A 21,668-nucleotide genomic window follows, 5' to 3' on the forward strand; every position below is an offset into this window, starting at 1 on the left:
AAGGGAAGCCATCATGTCCTGTATGTGATAAGTAACTTCTTCTAAACTTCGTAGTTTGAAAGTCTTTCTGCCAAATCCTATGACTATGGCACGTGAAGAGAAAAGGGAGCATCATGGATTGAGTACAAGGAGTGCATGGCGAGGCAGGGATTCTTCTTTCCTGTTGGTATCAGCTTTTAATTTGCATTTACCAGACATGTGCTAACTGGCAGCATAGATTGGCAAAGCCCACTGTGCCTGGCCCAGCAGCTGCCTTGTCCTCTGCAGCCCTCGGGGTGCTGTCAGCCAACTGTGATGTTGGGAATAGGTTGGATTACAGTGTCCAACATGCAATGTGTCCTAATGTCCTCTTATAGGTCTTCTTATTTCCAGCTCTCTGTAGAATAAGCAGCTGTTATACCCCTGCAACATTGAGAGATGACAGTTGGGGACTGTTGTGGAGGACTTGAAGCAGCGAGGATTGAACTTACTGTTTGTCCTGTTTTTTTATCTCTCGTGACTTCGCTAAAGTCATATCTGATCCTCAGTTTCCCACCTGTGAAAATAAATAACAGTGTTTTGCACATTAGTTGGAGGTTTCTTTTCTGTGCATACAGTGAGCTGTTGCTTTCTCCACACCATGAAATTTTTTGTAATTCCCTTCAGAATTGTAAGAGTGGCATCATACGTGGTGGCACCGTCATGGCTGACTAAGGAAACTTCAAATCTTTTTGAGAGATGGAGAGAAATGAGACATTTTCTCCATCATATATTAAAGAAAACCCATTAATGTCAAAATCTGAGGCTGTGGTATTAGTGTGGTGTCTGCAGTGTGATGGCTCTGGCTTCAGCACTTAGGAGAGTGCCTCCAGGAAAGAGAGATGATGTTCCTCACATATGGTCTTAGTATAAAGGGATGTGGATGGTGGACTGGTTTCCTTCAGCTGATGCCCCCTATACTGTGATTTATTTTTTTTTTTAGACAGACTTCTCTCCTAGGTCACGATTTCTGTTGTTGTCTGAAATGGCATGATGCTTGCTGAATCAGCTTGTGGAATGATAAATTTGAGTGTAACGTTTCTGCTCTTTAGCACAGAGCTGTGCATGGAAAAAAAAAAAAAAACAACAAACCAAACATATTTGTTAGGATGAGAATTAGAATTTAGAAGTATAACCTTCCTTCCAAAAAAATATGTCTGTAATGGGAAGGTAAAAGCAGGATGAGAAATATATATATATATTTTATGCTTTAACATTTAATTTAGTATCTATATTTAGCACACTTATTCTGGTAAATATTAAAGTTTCTATATATTTATCAGTAAATGAGTTCTTTTAGTCTGTCTTTTAACTAGAGAGTAGGGGATAGAGGGCAGAAAATCACACTCAAATGTCCCCCATGTGTTGAATTATTTGTAAATATAAGGAGGTAAAAACAGCCACTGTAAACTCCATATGTATATTTCCTCTTTTTTTCATAAACAATATAATTTTAGTATTCTCTTTATTGTCTTCACTTCCCTCCTCTCTAAGACAGAAAAAACCCAAACTGTCACGTTTTTCTTCTTCCATCTGCTTTTCAGTATCTCAGCCAGCTATTTTGCACCTCCAGGTATATTTATTTCATGTACCTTCAACACCCTTGATCTTTTTTAAAGCAAGGTGGTCATTAGTGGTAATTGGAGGATGAACATAGCCAGCAGTGGAAAGGAGATGTTGGCTGCTGCTGAAGTCAAGTGTACAAGGGAGACCAAAGCAAAGATTTAATGTGAATTTATTTAACACATTACACAGGAATTTGGACACAAAATTATGTAAAAACTCAAACAGGTGGAAGTAGATAACAAAGTAAGAATTGGATATCTGGTCTCTTGTTCAGGACACTAGATTTTTGCTAAAAGACGTGAAGACTAACTGACATCAATATCATTTCTTTACCATCCATATTTGCAATTATAATTTGATCACACGTTTGTGGTTTCATCATTCTCCATCACACGGTGCGTGCTCGTTGTCTCGTCTTTCAGATTGGAAGCACTTTAGCATAAAACTGTGTTACTATCCGTTTAACATACAATAAATACGAGTCCACTGGGAGACAATTCTGCATTTTAGGAGATGTGAGTTGTCCATCCCAAATCTTCGTGCTCTGTGTCAGAGTTGCTTCTTCCTAAGATTTTCATTGCTAGATAGGTACTGCTAGCTGTCAAGGCGTAAGTGTAACCATGCGTTGCGATACCACAATAAATATGTTTATCTGTGAGATCACTATGCCTCGTTTGCAATCAGTAGGAGCAAGAGCTGGAATGCGGTTAGAGCACAGTGGGAGGAACGTCAAATTTTTAACAGCTTCTTGCACCCAGGAGCAGCAGAACAGGTGATTCAGGGCTAAATTAAACCAGGAGAGAAAGGAGAAAATGCCAATGTAAGTTGAATTTTCAGACAGGGAGTATCAGAGCTCTAGATAGTGAAAGAAAGAGTTGCTTTGAAAATCTGACAGGATTTAAATCCTCCCTCCACATTGTATTTTCCTACACTATTTCGATCCACAATCAAAAATTCATCTTGTAGAGTCTTTTGTTTGTTTATTTATTTTGGAAATTCGAGGTTTTCATTTCCAACATAAATTCTTCCAAAGGATGATCTTCTGTTCTGTGACTCGCGGTGCTTTTGTTCTTAGCGTAAGCATCATTATTCAGCCTAAAATTATTGTAATTCTATTTATTTTCTGAAGTTTAGTAATTTTCTCTCTCTCATATTATTTTTTTTTTTTCATTCTCTCCATGTCCTTGATAAACTGACCACAAGATTTAGCCCTTCCATCTGCACAATTCAAGCACCTGCCAGCTGCGTGAAAAGGGGTTGCTAGAGAAAGCGGGAGTAGTTTGGGAGAGAAAATAAAGACAGGGAGAAGGGAAGGAGGGTGGATATATAAAAGAAATGTAGATGGTAAAATTAAACAAGTGAGGAAGGAGAATAAAAGGAGAGGGAATAAGTGAGAAGAATGTCATGCACATTGTTTGTAAATCTTAAGCTCTGACAGCTTTTTGTTTCAAATATGGGGAAAAAATCGATATACAGAATATTGCTCAGAACTAAGCTTATTAGCAAGCAGAGAAGAAAGATACTGTTGGGTCCTGCTTTTCCACAATAAGAGCTCATAAAGCTATGAAAAATATTTTAGAGGGCTAAGTATAATACAACATCCCTATGTACCACAAAGCAGCACTGAGAAGCACACAAATGAAAACAACCCAAAACCCAGTAGTACCCCAGGTACCATAGGTGGAAAAAAGGCTTCAAGACAGTAGCAGCATCGTATTACTAAGAAGAAATATTTACATTTAATTTCTAAAAGAAATGCATTTTTGTGTATTGGGGGAGCGGACACGCAGCAGAAGTTAGGAGTCCGTATTACCTTGTGTGCAAATTCGATGGATGTCATTAAGATACTGTAAATCTTATCGTTATCAGACAGGTAACTATATATTAAGTCTACAATTATGTTCTATTTTTCTGTGTTTCTGCATATCTTACAATTGTGGTATTTAGTATACCATTGCATATCACATGAAGTTAAAGATTGCTTTATCCTTTGCTGTTTCAACAGTTCAGGAGTTATGAACAGTTTGAAATTATTTTTTCAAATTTAGGCTACTTGAATTAGCACTACATAATGGTAAATGCATCATAGCCTTTGCACAACATGTTGCCTTAACAAAAAACATTACTTTGCTGTCATAGGTATAGACTGTAGTGCAGCACAAGTAAAATTTCCTATGATTTTAATTCATTTCACCCTAGTGAAGTATCTTTCATTGTTATCCTCCTTTAGAAGCACATAAATTCAATTCCTAGCAAAAGACACACATAGATTTACAGATGGTGCATCATGGAAAGATCGTTTTGATCATCTGTTTTGACCTCTTTGTAACACAGAGCAAAGAATTTCCCTCATTAAATTCCCATTCGAAGTAGACCATATCTTCCCGAAATAAATCCTTTCTTTATTTTAAAGTGGCCCATTATGAAGAATCTATCATAACCATTAGCAGACTTTTCTAGCAATTAATTATTCTCATTGTTTAAAAAGTATATGTATTTCTTGTCTGAATTTGATAGTTTCAACACTAATTGTTTATTCTCATATTTTTGTCTGCCATTTAACCCACTTCCCTCTTCTGGGGCCAGAAATAGAGCAGGACTTTAGGGGAGCAGGTAGCTGAAGTGGTTGATAACTCTTGATGTCTGCAGCTGATTTTGGAGCTTTTCTGAGGGGCTTTATAGATCAGGAGAGAAACCAGAGGACTTGCAGGCACTGCTTTTCAACTCGCAGGTTGGCGAGCTGAGTAAACAAAATCCTTCTTTCTTGATATTTTCTTTTTATCTGTCATTTTTAGGAGAAGGAAAAGGTATCATCTGTCAAAAGGTTCCTATGTGACTGACAGATTTTGAACACTTTGTAATAAATAACCAGTGTTTGGCCAGCTTTCATCTTTTTCGGTTCAAGTAGCTTGGAAACTGATTCCAAGCTCATTATCAGTTGTGTTTGACAGAGTGATGCTGTACTTGCACTTTGTCAAAATTATTCTGTTTCCCAATACTGCTGGTGGAGGTCGTTCTTGAATTCCTCCGTGTTTGCCGTCTGTTCTGAGAGTACTTGCAGCAGAGCAGTAAGTCACAGTGGAAGATACATTGGCAAGAAGAAAGCAACTGAGTGGTTATGGAGTGCCTACTGCTTTGGCAGCAGGAAAATCTAAGGCTAGTTATACCAAATGGAAAACCACAATGTTTGCTGACATAGCTGCTTAGTGTAGAAATTCAAATTTCTCTTTCTGGAATGTTGACTACAGGCATTAATTCTGCATTTGGTAATATTGGGTCTCTGTGTAAGAAACACTGATACAGGGCGAACAGTTACCAAGCCATCACCTACTTGGCAGAAGGCAGGGGAATCTAAAGAAGCAACATGAAGGGCCAGGACAGGTTTGTTGCACTTGGAAGATTTTAGAGGTGGGGGAGAGGAGAACAGAAGAACTCGGTCCAATTGCAGCTTTAAGAGAACATAAGAGATTCCCGAAAAGCGGAGGACATTTCTATACCTTTTGAAGAGTATACCAGTACACAGGACTGGCCAAGAGCAGAGACAAATACATCGGTGTTGTGAGGCTGTAAAGGAATCACTTTGGCTTTTCTAAAGTGGAAGTTGACAGTCATGACCTTTTCCCAAGAGCATCAGTGGAACCTAATTGCCCACTGAGGCTTGCGTTGCTTTGTTTTGTGTTTTGTTGTCTCTTTAAAAAGTGACACTTTAACACAATCTAGTTACTATTTTTATGGAACAAACAAACCGTGAAATACGTTAATGTTCCACGGATCAATAATGAGGGATTTCAAGCCTAAAAAGACAACTGCCTTGTTTTCTTTCAAGTTCTTGACTGGTAGGCAAAGGTAAGCTGACATGTTCTGTGATAGTCTCTGTCACGAGGACCCGTTAGGGCTCACCCATATGTAGAAGTTTTATAAGGACCTAGATGCAGATGATCTGAAATCACAGTTGTTCAGTGATCTTGCAATTAAAAACAGAAGTAAGAAAATGTGATTTGAGGTCAGTAGGTCATGCACTTTTGCTAATGGATTTGACTATAGGTTGTTATATGGCTTCTTTTCGTTATGACTATAGGACCTTCCACTTTAGGTTATACTAATGGTCTTTCAGTTCCTCTGTGCTCTTGCAACTTGCATTACCTACAGCTTTTTTAAAAAAAATATATATGTTTTTCTCCATATTTAAATCTGTGGTTGTTCAAAATGGCCTGTGAAAACGATGGTCACCTCAAAGTCACGTTTCAGTACTTTAATTAGGGTTTATTTGTGATCTAAAAGAAGAAACAGTCCCTAAAGTCTTATTGCTTTTTACCAAGTCCTGTATAGCTGAAGGTTAAAAAATAACCAGATGATGCTTAGGTACCTGTATGTGCTCCTGCCTAAATTGATCAGACAGCTGGATGGAAAAAACTGTAATTTATGTCATGTATTTGTCAATCTGCAAAAACATTTCAGTTAATTAGACCAGTGGCTTAGTAAAGGCACTGTTCTCTCATCTTATATAGATGAACGTAAATGGACTATGTGTTGCTAAAAGTCACCTGAAAGCAAACACAAAATTAAGAGCATGAGTGAGAGGAAGCTGTGAAAGGTGTTGCATTGATTTAATTTTTTAAGAAAAAGCTTCACAACTTAAACATTTAATATGCAATTTTAGAAGTAATTTTTCAGCTGAAAAAGAACACGTTCAAAACTAAATGGAGACAAATTTGTTTTCTGCCCGTACATAGAACCTTCAAAGTTTAAATTGTCATTTGATTGGGAATCAGGGCCTTTGGACTGTGTTCCCACCATAATTTAGAGATTCATTTACTCAGATAAGGCACTTAATCTCACTGGGTCTGTTTCCCAATAGTAAAACAGAAATAATAAACCTTAGCAGTCTAATTATGGGTATCTTGTTAGGCTTAATTAATTTGTAAAGAATGTTAATATCCCATATGAAAACTGGCATGTGGTTTGGAGTGCGTGTGTGTATAATTACATTTAATACGCACACACACACAGACCCCATTGCTAAAAGAGCAGTGTTAGGGTTGCAAGGCCAAACAGTCAGAAGGAAATATGGATTTTGCATATGGACATTCCCTTGTGACTGCTCATTATGGTAAATATTTAATTATACTATCATACGCTGTCATCCCAGCAGAAAGCCTGTCTCATTCACTTCATATCAGCTGCCAATTTCCACCTCTTTTAGACAACCCTCTCCGGTACCACTCAGTTTTGCCATCCGATCGTCCTTCTTTCTCCTTCCTGATCTTATTTCCAGGTCTCTTGTCCTTCCCTATCTCTCTAATGTCCTTGGGAACTTCTGAAGAAATAGTTATGCCGGGGTATTTTTTCTTGATGTCTCAAGAACATTTAGTTCCTCGGCGTTCATCAGACTGATACTTGTGTGAAAACAGTGGCACTGTCTTCCTTATTACAGTTGCATTTTAGGAACTGATTTCCAAGTTGACTTGCAGAAATCCAGGACTGCCATCGACAGAAATTTTTCCTCAGTCAAGATGTGAGTTGGTGCAGTACACCTACACCTTCAGGTACCTTAACTTCAATGTGCGGGTACTGAACAGATGCACATTGACTTTGGAAAAGATCATCAATTGACCCATTTTGTGTAGGTCAAAGACCAATAAGCCTCCCATTTGTTACAACGATTCCTATTCAATTTCAGATCTATGAAGCAGGAATTTTGTGCTGATGTTCATTGCTTTCTCATGGTTACTTCTGAGAGAGAATAACTCTGTGTAGTGCGTGGCGGGTTTTGACATTCGTATTTCATGTTCCTAGAAATGACTTTTTTATATTGAAGAAACTGATAAGGGAGAAAATTGTTTTCTAAAATTAGGAATGAGGAAATACATGGAAAATTCCCTAAAGCCAACAAAATGGAATTACAGGATATATTATTACAGACCTTGCATTGCATTTCCTCAAGCTATGGGGGTTCACTGACTCTTTTCAAGTATTCTTTCTATAGGCTGATTTTATTTTTAAAGAGTATTTGCTATTGAGGAGTGCAAATATAGTTAATCTATTGCATCCTGCAGCTAGCTAAAATATATGTATTTGCACTGTTTAGATATGCTGTACAATGCTGTTGCAGTACTGTGTTCAAATATTTGGATTCATTGAGGTTCGTTGAATAAATCCTGTTTCACTCATCTGGGAGAAAGGGTTATGAAATTAGCAGAAGTGCCATCATTAATACCTATTATCCTTGTACTTCCATAGAAGATAACCATACTCATTGCTTTTCAGAAAATAGAGGTGTTTTTCCAGAGAGGAAATTACAACTTTCTTTTCTCTCTTGTTTAAAGCTGTTTATTATTTTGAAAGTAACAAGGAAAATACAGTAGGACAAAATCGGTATTTCCCATAGATTTAAACTTCTCTGGCAGCCAGAATTTTTAAAGAGGAAGAGACTTGTTACATTAAAGTGAAAATATTGCTACTTTTATGTTGTGGTGGAGACTAACTCCTGTAGACTTTTTTATTTCTTACTGTAATAGTAACTTGTTCTTAAGGTACAGACTGCGTTTTAAGTCCCCATTCAAGGTGCACCTAGGACTCTAGTGAAGTGATAAGGACACAAAAGACACAGAAGGCTTCAAGATATCTCTAAACGGAAGGATGCAAGAGTGTTTCCAGCCCTCAGATCCATGTGGACACATGCATTAACTGTATGTTAGGACTAGCTTCGAGCGCTTTCTACCCAGGCTTTGTGTGACCACTTGAATGAATTCAGTCCTGTGTTCCGACTGGAGTGTAAAACCCTTCTCCCAGCCCAAAGCATCTGGGATGTGGAGCATGCCATGAACTTAGGGCATCTACTGATGCTGTAGGGTTAAAAGGATGCTGTCTTATTCAGTTACAGTGGCTCTGTGCTGGTAATCTAAATTTATGTCGCTCCCTTGGTTTGGAGCAGTATCACCATTACTTTCTGTGCTCTTTAGTTGAATTATGCATTTTCAGTAAGAAAAACAAACACACTGATTTGGTAACCCTAGGTTTCTGTTTCTTAAATTGCTACCTATAAAAGTAGCTACATAATTGGACTGTCATATAGATCTCGTGGGCCATAATGCTGGACTGCATCATTTAGGCTTTAATTCCCACATGAAAAAGGACTATATAATCTGTTTGTTAGAAAAATATTTAAAAAAAAAAAAAAAACCCACCCAAAAACAACAAGAAAGGAGACAGCATTTAATGAGCTAGCCAATATGCCAGCTTATTGTTTGATTTTGCAGCCAGAGATAATAATGACTTCAAAGGCATTGTAGCCAAGAATATTGCTGCTAACTTTGCAATATTAATGAAGGCTGTAGAAGTATCTTTAAGTGAAGTAAAAGGGCACCTACTGTCTTAGATGCTTAGAGTTGTCTAACTGCCTTGCCTATTTTTCTGTGCAAATAGCTCTAGGACTAAGATTTCAAATAATTGCAAAAAGTCTAAAATGCCAAAGCCATAATGACCGTTTTAGAACTGACCTTTAAGAGAGATTTCCATACACTTTGTACGCAGATTGTTTTGAACGGTCAAACTTGTGTTGTAAATTCTAAATCTAGTATAATAAGAAGGCAGGCCTCGTGTTAATATGGTGATAAACAGACACTAAACTTCAGTTATAAAATTTTTAAATACCTGAAAACCTGTAACATCTATATGTTAACAATTCATGGGTAATTTAAAAGTATAATTCTCCCAGATACTGAATAATTGCAAAGTAATATTAATGTATTTCTCTGACTCAACCGAGTCTCTCTCTTTAATGCTGTGAAGCAATTGTAGGTGCACGGGATGTGGTTTGACTGATGAGAGAAATTTTTCAGAACCACTGAGCTGGAGGCTTATACGTTGCAAGGTCCACTAGGGATCATGTCTAATCTTGAATGTGCAGATGGTGAGGATTAGGTGTGAAAGGATGTAAAAACCAAGTGCAGCTGGGGACAATGAAGTTCATTACAAATCTGTTGAATATTTTGAACTGCTAGGTGAGAGCTGTGTAAAATACGCGGCAAGAGATGGCGTTTTAGTGATTCAGTGTATCTATTATTTTTTAAAAATCTTACTTAAAAGCAAACAACTGTTTGATGAGCATTTGCAGCACCTTAAAGCTTGAATGTATTTGTTAAAGTTAGACCGATTGAGTTCACCATGTAATGACTCCTTGAGTTTCCTGGATCCTGATGCTTGAGTATACATCTTAAAGGCTCACAGATAAATATATATCTATACTGTAACTCAGCATGCTACCAAACGTGTTCAACTCCTTCCTACCCCACCAAGGAACTTAGAAGGAAGAGTGGGACTGAAAGAAATTAGAAAATCAGAAGAGTCAATGATGAATAAGAAAAAAAGACTTAGTAGTATCTTATTTCAACTGTAGACTTCAAATTACTTTATAAAATATTGAATATTAATAACTTCATTTTAGATGGCAAACTGAAGGACAGAAAGTTGGTACGACTCATATAGCATCGTTCAAAGGCAAATGGCAGAACTGGGAATACAGTCCCTGTACGTTCAGTTGCACTCCCACAAACATAGCGTGGGATAATCCGGTGTGACTGATCCACCACAGCAGTGATGTACCAGTGGAGAACGTCCTTTTTACTGGTCAACTCAATGCTAACTGATTTGGAAAAGGGAGAAGTTGGAGCTGGTGGATGGAGGAATGAGAAGAAACCAGGGCTAGTATACAGGGTAGTTACTTGGAAACTGGAGAGAAGACTCAATGCAGCACATTGCTAAATTGTTTTTTCTCCAGCAAAAAAGAATTTGTATAATTTTAAGACTCTGGTTTTATGGAGTCTGACATTTTCAGCATTTCAGTGGCCTTGCCTGACAAACAGTGAAGGCTGTTATGAATGCAATTATTAGTCACCAAGGGAAAGGTCTTGGAAACAAATATTTAAAAAAGAGAGATGTCCAAGTATAGACATGTGGAGCAAAACGGGAAGAGTCACGTTACATTAAAACATGTTCTGTGTAGCTCTTGTCTTCTTAAGGAGACAAAAGAATTTGGAGATTAAAAACCTTTCGGGCTTTTAAACTCATTTTGTCATTATATCTATTCCTTATAGTATCTGGAAATTCTGTCATGGTGGTAAAAATCAGTTCATGTTCTCCTTAATGTCAGAAGCTCTTCACTAACACTGGTGAAGAATATACTTTTCATGAGACTGTCCTACCACTGAAACCCCAATGCATCATGGTAGAGCAGTGGAGATGGTCACTGGCAATCATAGAATCATAGAATGGTTTGGGTTGGAAGGGACCTTAGAGATCATCTAGTCATCACCAATACAAACGTTCTCCTCTCCTTTCTCGGATAAAGTACCTTGTTAGCAGCCCACTGCTAGAGCCACATGAACAAATTCATCCAGGAATCACGTTTAGTCGTACTTATGGTAGAGCAATTTTCATCAATGCTATCCACTGTCTTTGGCAAGAAAAGTGGGACAGAAAGGACACTCCTCGTATGTTCATGAAGATGTGCCTCTATAAGCCATTCTGGGTGAGATCCATCTCCTCTGAAATGATTACCTAGGCTCACTCTCTAGGTAAAGAAGAAAATAATTTTTCTTAAGGAGATAAAGAATCTTATTACTTCTCTTAGAGATACTTTAGAGAACCAAGTACTGCAACCGAAAAGTTTAGATTTCCTATTATTGCCTATAAAGAGATCTTAGACAGATATCTCTGATATAGACATCTTCTGTCTGTGTTGGGAAACATGTCTGTTTGGTCTCACTCTCAGTCAAGATGAGGGTATAAAATCGAGAAGATGCTGAGCTGGCGAGAGCTGTATAAGTACCTCTTGCTGGGTGGAAGCAAGCCGAGATGTATCAGGAGCTTTCTAATCTACCAAGTTTTGTTTTTTCCTTTTTTTTTTTTTTTTGCTTAAGAACACAAAATACTAAGCTGTTGTACCTCTTTAAACAGACAAGTGGAGAAGACTTGAAAGGCGTAGTGCATGTGCTGGGTTGGTTGGATTAATTTCCTTCACAGTAGCTGGCATGGGGCTGTGTTTTGGGTTTGTGCTGGAAACTGTTGGTAAGACAGGGATGGTTGTGTTACTGCTGAGCGGTGCTCACACAGAGTCAAGGCCTTTTCTGCTTCTCACCTCACCCCACCCCACCAGCGAGTAGGCTGGGATTGCACAAGAAGTTGGGAGGGGACACAGCTGGGACAGCTGACCCCAACTGACCAAAGGGATATTCCAGACCATGTGACGTCATGTAAAGCTGGGGAAGAAGCAGCAAGGGGGAGACATTTAGACTGATGGCGTTTGCCTTCCCAAGTCACCGTTACACATGATGGAGCCCTGCTTTCCTGGGTATGGCGGAACACCTGCCTGCCCATGGGAAGCAGTGAATGAATTCCTTGTTTTGCTTTGCTTGTGTGCACAGTTTTAGCTTTACCTATTGAACTGTCTTTATTTCAACCCACAAGTTTTCTCACTTTTACCTTTCTGATTCTCCCCGCTATCCCACTGCGGGGATGTGAGCATGTGGCTGTGTGGGGCTGAGTTGCTGGCTGGGGTTAAACCACGGCAGTGCAGCATTTATTGAAGAAGTTGGGAAATCAGTCTTCCTGTTTGCTCTGCCCTTGTAGATCTCTTCTTCCAGTCCAGCTTTCCTGTCCAGCAGTTTACGGTGATTTTCTGTTGAATAAACTCCATGCAGCCTCTCATGTATTCCTAGGAAAGTGGAAGGGCATGTCACAACACAGGGTTTAGAAGTGTCATGGGTGTCTCTTTTATCAGTACACTGGCAGTTCAGATCAGCACTGCTAGTGCTAATCCTGATTGTTTGCAAGTTTCTATTATTTACGTAAACCATGTCTTTAAACGAAAACTTGTTATAAAGTCTTGACAAAATAAAAGTTTTTTTTTTCCCCCTCCTTCTAACTAAACTGAGTTGGTCCAGGGATGAAAATCAGAGATGCTTGCAACTTTGTTAAACCATGAAAAAATACAACTTTTTAAAGCTTTTGAAAATAATTCAAACACTTTAAGATCTATTTTTTTTAAAGGAATGTATTGGTCACTAAATTGACAGCCCTGCTAAAAAACAACCTCCGTTCACAAATGAAAGCAGTACATGCAATGGATTGTGATGCTAATTTCCATACTTGGAGCTTTAAAATTGTTCAAGACGTACTATTTAAGCACAAAAGAGTTCTTCAGACGGTGCCGATGCTATGAAATTTTTATTCTTTTTCCCTTTAGCTTAAAATGGCAAGTTAAAAATTGGTTCTCCTGACTAGCTTCTCTTTGTAGATGTATCTGCTGAGGGATCATACTGTGATTCTCATACGTTATCTAAAGACATTTGTTATTCTTTCCCCAGTTTTATGTATTTTTATATATAACTATTGACTTTAATGGAGCTGCTCCCAGTCTTCCTTGCATGTCTAGCATTTATTTCATTTTTACTTTTGCCTAGGCAGTATTGCGAATTGAGAATAAAGCCACCAGTTTGTCCTTTGGAAATATCCACCATTATTGCTATTTATTAGAGGCATTAGGAAAACTGAGCTAAATGGAGACTATACGAGGAGAATTATAATTTTACTGATACATAGAATATAGACATTTGGGAAATGGTGCCTCTCACCCTGGGGATCAGTTTGATTGTTCTTATATACCTGTAGGGAAGATGATTCAATTATGCTCCTTTTAGTATGTTGATAAATATATACTGTTGTGGATAAAACTGATTTTTTTTTTTTGTTCTTTTGAGAACTCCAGGCTACGTTATGAATTTTGTACTTCTTCATATCTCCTTTTCTCTAATTTGTGAAAGAAAACCAACAGAGAAAAAATAGAAGGATGTGAAGTAAGACCTATTCCAGATCTTTCATTTTCAAAGCAGAGTGGTTTTATCTAGATAAATCCTATACTTAAAGAACAGGTGTATAAAACCTCAGACTGTACATTGAAAATAGCAGGAAAATGTCTGAATTGTTTCGTACATACAGACACTGCACATTCTTTGTGTCAAGGATATAGGTAAGCCATTTGTCTTTTGTTATTTGATCTGTATTTTAAACCATGTGGATACTCTAGAAAACTTTGAAGTTCCAGAGCCTGTTCTTCATGAGGTCAACAGAGAAACACCAGAAATGAACTTGTTGGCAGCAGGACAGTGTGGCATCACTCAGACATATCCCAGCTGCTATTTTAATTAAATGAGAACTTTAATGAGCAAAGTGAGGTTAATGTACAGTCCCAGCTTTCCAGCTGATTAGATTGACAGAGTTTCACTTCACTGTCGGAGTTATCAAAATGTGTTTTTTCTTCGCTGTGATATTCCCTTATTATAAGTTTTGCAGGAGTAGGGGAACGCAATTGATATGCAGTCAAATTGTTCCTGACAGAGAGATTTTAAAAGCTTTTAGAGTGGTTGTAAAGGAGGAAATTTTGTCTTCGCAGAGTCTGCTTAGCCCATCTATCTGCATTAAGCGTCTAACAGTTACACTGAACAGAAATGACATCTTAAAGAAGACTAAGTGCTGCTTAACTTTTTAATGTCATTCTTGGGAGATCTGAAGTTGAATTTTATTTTTTTTTTTTTCCTGGTTGCTGTATCACTCCATCATGGCATTTTATGAAAAATAAAACAGTATTTGTGTTCTTAATAGCGGACTTTCTATTCTTCCTCTTGCACCTTGGACATAGGAGTTTGTATCTCGGCGTATGGAGTGGAAGCACCATACTGATAAACAGTTCTTGCAGGTTTATATGGAGATTTGCGAGAGACAAAATACAAACCAAAAAAAAGCCTCTCACGTTTCTTATGACCAGACCCCCACTATTGCAGACATGTCTTTTAAGCCTTCTTGTGAATCCATGAAATTTTTCATGAAAAGGGTTATTTTTGCCTCAACACTTCCTGAAGGGCTTTTTCAGAACCCCAGTCTTGTTATTGTCAGAAACATCATAATATTTGAGTTGTATTTATTCCTAGCCAAGTCATACCTGATTAATTTTCTGCCAAGTGTCCTTCATCTTAAATAAAACTTACTCTGTAGAGTTTCATTTCATAATATCTTTTAAAAGAGCAGTCCTACAGTGTCCCCTTGCAGCCTTCCTTTTGCTAAAACTACACAATTCCAGCTGCTTTAGCTTGTTTCAGCAGCCCTCCTAACTCCTTTTTTCTGCTTTGTTCATTTAAATTCCTCTTTCTTGAACGCAAATGGTGAGGAGCACGTAGTGTTCCAGATGAAAACTCACCACTGCCTTATGCAATACCGTTAATATTTTTTATCTCCGCTTACCCGACGCTCCTAGTATTGCATTTGCCTTACTCACAGATGCATTATACTGGTAGATTATACTTATTTAGAGTAATAGGTCTTCCCTCCATTGCCATTTGCACTTGATGACTATCTGACTTACAACAAATCCGTATCAATAGTCCCGAGTGTAGAGAAGTTGAGCTTCATACTCCTAAGTTCTAACCTATGTCTTATGTTTAAACCTCATGGTTATCTAGTTCTTCACAGCGATAGTCATTCAAATTTGTATTGAAGATTCTGTCCAATTTTTCTGCATAATCAAATTTCACGACTGCCAGCATGTGTATCTGATGGTGCTATCTTCTTAGTCTCATCTACGTTAAGTTCAGGTATATCATGCTTAAAAAAAAAGAAAGAAAAGAAAATGTGAAGTTTTTTTTCTCCATAGTTGCTCAGTTAAATGGAAATTAAAAATGTCCCACATCAACCATCTTTTTATAAAAATAGTCAGGCCAGGAGCCTGGGTCAGATGATAGCATATCCTTTATATGTCCATCTCCAGCTTGTAGCATTTGACAATGACTTTACCTCTTTCCTGCACTGATTTTTCTATTTTTCCTTTCCCCTATTTCTGCCTTGCCATTTCTTCCGTGGTCATATTGCAGCATCCTGCAGACAGGATCCAACAATTGCCTTCTGCCTAACCCTGCCGTTACTGTTTTGTGCTCAGACTTCCCATTTTTGCTCTATTCCCGACCCTGTTACCTTTGGATGAGCAAAGTGAAGACGTGCTCTCTCACAGACTCAGTTGCACAGAACCACACTCCAAGTGCAGTATGTATTTCTACTGCTCTAATTCCCATTCTCAGCGTTTAGCCCATTAGGTTACAAATACATGGGATGAACTGGAGAAAGCCCTGAGAAGACTGATCTGATCCCTCATAGCTGACCTTTCTTTGAGTAGGAGGTTGGACTAGCGACCTCCTGGGAGCTCTTCTAACCTGAATGTTTCTATGATCCAAATGCTGCTTATTTTGAAGAATCAAAGCTCTCTCCTTTTGTCTTCCCCTCTCCCTTTTTTTTTTTTTTTTGTAAAGTGTTCTGATTCACAAACTTTTAAATCACCGTCTACGTTTAACCTTTATCTGTGGCCAAGCAATAGCCAGCTGTTCTATTGCACAGTGACCCCTCCCCACTAGAAAAGAGGAATCAGGAAAAGGAAAGAAGACCCGTGGGTTGAGATAAAAACTATTTAATAATTTAAATAAAATGAAAATAATGATAGCAATAATAGTATCTACAGACAAGTGATGTGCAGTGCAGCTGCTCACCACCCCTTGGCCAGTATCCTGCTTGTTCCTGGCCAGTGATCCCAGAGCAGAAATGTCCTGAAAGACTTCTGCAGTCCTGAAAGAGAGAGAGTAGGCCTAATGAGCAGAATGATGAGCGAGAACTTCCAGGAAAAGAGACTGTAGAGGAAGAGAAAGCAAGAGGAACAGGAGAAGGCGAAGAGAGCCTGTCCCAATAAACTTTCCAATTTATAGTGAGCATGAGTTACATGGTATGGACAATGTAGATGTCAGTCGCCCTGGCTGCACTCCCCCCAGGTTCTTGGACGGCTGGGTCATTAGCAAAAACAAGTTGGAAAGTCCTTGAGCACTACAGATGTCTGCATACTGTGGCTGGATGCAAACTAAACCAAAGTGTCTTACCAACTCTGTTCCCACCAAATCCAGTGTTGCTGTCTTTCTAAAAATGCAGCTTACTTTAGAAATGTAGCTTCTCTGAACAGAAGATTGATCCCATGATTCTATCCCAACGAAACCAGGACAATCACATTTCTACTTGGACTCAGAATATTTGAACATGTGGATAACCTTCCTGAACACTTTTCTTTAATGAAATAATCTTAAAATGGAACATTTCTTAAAGTGTTTCTTTGTATTTCATATTACCTGCAAAGGCTTCGTCTAAATTGACATTTCTGCCTCCGAGTTACACTTACAAGAGGTACAGAAAAGGTCTATGATCACTTAATGTGCAATAGATGTTACAGCTAAGAATAGTCCAAGGAAGTTTTACTCTGGAGAAAGATTTATTTGAGAGAAAAAGTACTTAGCTATTCACATGAGCTAGGTCATATAAGTATGAAAGTTATTTTCAACATTGTATCAAATTCAAGGTTAAAAGCTCATTCAACTCTTTTATATTAGAGGTAATATTTATTGTATTGGTTACATTGGGTTGTGCTGCTCGAGACATTTTAATATTAACAATGTAAATGGTACAACAATGGTACCTCTGAGAAATACGTAATATATGTATGTGCTGGTAATACTATTCTTATAACCATTATCTACTTTATCTCATTTCCATTAAAGTGATGGATATTAAGCAGTATGAAATAGAAATGGCCATTTTCTCTATTTTCTGCTTTGCTAGCTGGCAGTACGTAACTGATGAAAACTCTTTTTTTATCAAGCACATTTTATATTCCAAAATGGGACCGTAATGAGTGAATAGCAGAAATAATACTAACAATGAGTTTGGTCATTAGTATATAGAGACATTTATGAGGTGTGCTAAAGGTATTCAGTAACTTGCTTGAGAAACATGGCAATTCTTGTAGCCATGCATAATTTAAATACTTTTTGACTATTTGTAATCATGTAACGAATATATAGGAAATTATTGTTTACGTAACCTAGAAATGAAAGTTGATTAGCTTTTGTAGAACTTAAAAACCTATATGAAATAGTTTAAGGCTTCTTTCAGTTTCAGATTTGCCTTTTCATCTTCTTTTTAAAGAATTGTAGAATTGCTGACAAGGCAACTGAAGAAATCACACTGTCCCTTCTGCTCATTTAATAGCAAGATAAAACAAAGTTCCTCTCCAAAATATGTTCTTTTAGCCTGCTAAGGTCCTCTCAAGACTGGCATTACTCACACTGTACTTAACTAATGTGTAACTATTCATCACATTTTTTCTTCATAAGAGTAAACAAAGAATCTTCTCTTATGGGATGTCTTTCCTGTATCTCTTCAACACTCTTGCAGTTTCCCTTTGTACACTCTCCAAGAAGTTTACGGTTGTCTTAAATAAAATATGATGCCCTAAATGGACTTAACGCTTTATCTGAGGATCTCTTCCCCAGCCACCGTCACTTTTCCTTTGTCATTATCTGTCTTTATTGTCGACTCTTCTAATTCTGGAGAATATTTGAAATAAATTCTCCAGTCATTGAGATGGCTCATATTTCCCTGCAGTGCTCACTTTGAATGTGTGAGGCATGTGTGCACAGACGTGAGACTCTTTTAAAAGCAAGGAAACAATGATTCTTTTAAAATGCATAGCTTCTTTTTTCAAATAGCTACTGAAAAAGAATGCTGCAATTTACGTAATTACCATGTTGCACAGAAAACTTCTAGGGGAGAAAAAAAAAGAAATGAATATGAGCCGTTAGTAGGCAACGCTGTAACTCAATACAGTAAAAAGAATTTATGGGCTTGTGATTAGATTCAATACAGTTAATAGACTTCCACTTCTTTGTTACTTATAAACTGTGAATAGAATTTGAGAAAGGCGCACACACACATCTGTGTTATTAACCAGTAACTTTATTTTGTGTTACAATTAAACCCTAAAATAAACAGATCCAGGAACTAATAAATCTGTATAGTTTTCTGTTGCTATCACCAGCATAGCCAGAACTTTGGATGATCGAGAGCCCCAAGACTACCCTACGTAGTTTTTTTAAGCTAAGACACACAACTATTTTTTCACTTTCACTCACCTGCAAAATTCTTAAAACCTTTTTTTCGAGTCACTTGCTTGTGGTGTTTCTTTGTTGATAGATGAGGCAAAGGACTGAGAGGAGTTACGAGCCCAGGATGCCCAACATTGCTTAATATAAAGCCTTAGGAAATAGGTAATTGAAAATTGTAATTGACTTCACGTAATTATATCTCTAAATTTCAGAACATTTGTATGTTAATCCCCAGCCAAAATTTGAAATCCACTCTTCCGGGTTGTTTACTTGTTGTAAAGACAGAATATTAAAAAATTTTGTGTTATTGCCTTGCCTGATTGTGTACTACAGAGACGCAATTGTACCAATGTAATGTGCTGGGACAATTCAACCCTTAGCGTAGCAGCCACCCTGATATTTAAATGCTGGATAGCTGCCAAACAAACAAAAATAATTCATTTCATATCGCATTGTTTTGAATATTTTGACGAAATAGGGAAAAGCAAGAAGTCATTAATTACATGGCTCAGCCATTCTCTGCAAATTTTAGCAAAGTGTTCTAATTCTCCTTTGCAAGACTTTGCTTGGTACTGAAATGGTGCCCAAATCTATATGTACCTTGTAGGCACAGGTCAGTGTCATCAATTCAGAAACTGCTTCAGGATCAGCAGTGACACACACACAAAAAATAAAAAAAAATTTACTGATTTATTAGTCCCACTGTGTTACAGTCCCATCGTGTTGCAGGCTTTGGTAAAGACTTATGTGGACAAATGCCCTGAAGACTGAACCGAGGGATATGGACATAAAATAATTTGCCTAGATGTCTAGATGGGTTCTTCCTCAACTTCTCCCTCTTCTCTGTTCTAATTCACGTCTTCTTCTGGACACTAACTTGAAACAAGATCCTTTACATTATTTGCTTTATGCCTCCTTTCTTATTTGTCTTGAATTCTTAGAATTAAAAGCTGCTTTTTCTCTCTCCTGCCTTTCCCCCCCCCCCCCCATCTTTTTTTTTTTTCCCACCTCAACTTCTGCTGAAGTGCAGGATTTAGTTATTGGTCAGCTGTGATTGCAGAATTTCCTTACACTGTGTTTTAGCGAAGTCTGAGGAAAAATTGGGAAAAAAATTCATTCCTTGTCTTCCCAATTAGTGAAGCGGTTATCCTGGGAAAGCTGTCAAATTCTATGAAGCGCTTTAAATGCTACTTCACTAAGTCACTATGCAGGCTTATGGCAAAGTTGTGCTTAAGAGTTCCTGCAGTGAGATAGGCAGTACAGGTGTGTTTCTAAATCCAGAGTCTAATTTAGCGAGAGGGGAGCCCTCCACCTATTAAATACTTGTTGTTTTTTAGCACAGCCAACAGCAAAGGACCAGGCAGCCACTCACTCACTCCTTTCCGTCGGTGGGATGGAGAGGAGAAAATATAACAAAAGACTCGAGGGTTGAGACAAGAAAAGGGAGGAATCCCTCATCAATTATGGTCACAGGCAAAACAGACTCGAGTTGGGGAAAAAGCAATTTAATTTGCCAGCAATCAGATCAGAGACAATATTGAGAAACAAAGCCAGATCTTAAAAAACCTTCCCCCAGTCCTCCCTTCTTCCCAGGCTCAACTTTGCTCCCGATTTCTCTACCTCCTTCCCTCAATGGCACAGGGGGATGGGGAATGGAGGTTGCAGTCATTTCACCATGTGTTGTTTCTGTCTTTCCTTCCTCCTCAGGGGGAGGACTCCTCTGACTCTTCCCCTCCTCCAGCGTAGAGTCCCTTTTTGCCATTCTCTCACAAATTTCTCCCAAGTGAGTCTGTCCAATGGGCTGCAATTCTTCGTGAACTGCTCTAGTGTGAGTCCCTTTCACAGGGAAGTCCTTCAGCAATAGACTGCTCCAGCACAAGCTTTCCCACAGAGTCACAGCCTTCTTCAGGCAAAGCTACTTGCTCCAGCCTGGGGTCCTCCACAAGCTGTGGGTGGATCTCTGCTCCACCATTAATCTCCATGGTCAGCAGGGGGGCAGCTGCCATGTCACCATGAACTGCAGGGGAATCTCAGCCCCGGCACACCTCCTCCTGCTCCATCTTCAGTGACCTTGGTGTCTGTGTAGTTGTTTCTCTCTCATCCCTCTCCTCTCCACTGCAGTCACGCTGGACCCAACTGACCCAACAAGCCTTGGTGGCCCCAGCAGGATAAACTCCACCCAGCAGGTGTTTTGGGAGCACGGCACTTCAGAGCATTCCAAGCCATGGCCGGTGCTCCCCACCTAACCCCAGGAAACAGTGTGGGTGGCCCAGCACAGACAGATGCCTGTACCTTCTCCCCCTCTCTGCTGCAGGTCTGACATGGCCCAAGTTTCTTTGTCCCTTCTCAAATACGTTATTCACAGAGGTGTTGATTGGTTTCGCCCTGGCCAGAGATGGGTCCAACTTGGAGACAGGGAAGCTTCCAGCAGCTTCTCACAGGAGCCATCCCTGTAGCCCCTTCCCCACTACCAAAACCCCACCACACAAACTCAAAACAGTACTCCCCCACAATGGCCTGAAAAGGATGTTAGGAACTCTTCAGCGATGTTTATGCAACACCATTCCCAGGAGGATGGATTGCAGAGCACATCCTGGTGTCCAAATTTATTTGCTTCTCTTTCCTCTTGCTCGACTGCTCTCCTCTACCTTTGCCAGCTAGGCAAAAGCAAGGCCAATGCTGCATTTTGAGTTTCAGACAATAAAGCTATTTTGTCTGGTTTTGTGGTTTTTGTCACTTCTGCTTGGTTCCTTCAGTCCGATGCCACTCGAGGCAAACAAGCATGGGAAAGATGTGCATCTCGACAGACCTAAACTCTTGTGTTTGCTGCATCATTTCAAGTGCCCTCTGCAATCTTTCCAGCATCAACTGCCTTCAGGATCTCTGAGACTTTAGGTCAAGGTCTCCTTGGGGCTACAGCAGAGTCGGAAGGCAGGGAGAAGTTCTTACTCCACCTCAACTCAGTATCAGTTCAGTTCTTTAATGCAGGAGATTTAAGAACAGGCTGTACTCTTCCAATGCATTTATAGGAAAGCTCAGCTGAGGGATGGGAAATGTTTG

General features: G+C 38.8%; 1 protein-coding gene across 5 annotated transcripts in view; it reads left to right on the forward strand.

Annotated features, from left to right (window-relative positions):
- Positions 1–21,668, forward strand: part of CTNNA2 (catenin alpha 2) — a 492,413-nt gene that overhangs the window by 196,237 nt on the left and 274,508 nt on the right. The window contains exon 7 of one of the 5 annotated variants that reach the window (XM_086612567.1): positions 7,609–7,618. The exons of the other annotated variants lie outside the window; for them this stretch is intronic. Within the exon in view, the coding sequence (XP_086468693.1) occupies positions 7,609–7,618 (10 nt within the window). The remainder of the gene's footprint in view (positions 1–7,608; positions 7,619–21,668) is intronic. 5 annotated transcript variants of the gene reach the window in all.

This window comes from Tauraco erythrolophus, chromosome 5 (assembly GCF_009769465.1).
Source record: "Tauraco erythrolophus isolate bTauEry1 chromosome 5, bTauEry1.pri, whole genome shotgun sequence".
NCBI lineage: Eukaryota > Metazoa > Chordata > Aves > Musophagiformes > Musophagidae > Tauraco > Tauraco erythrolophus.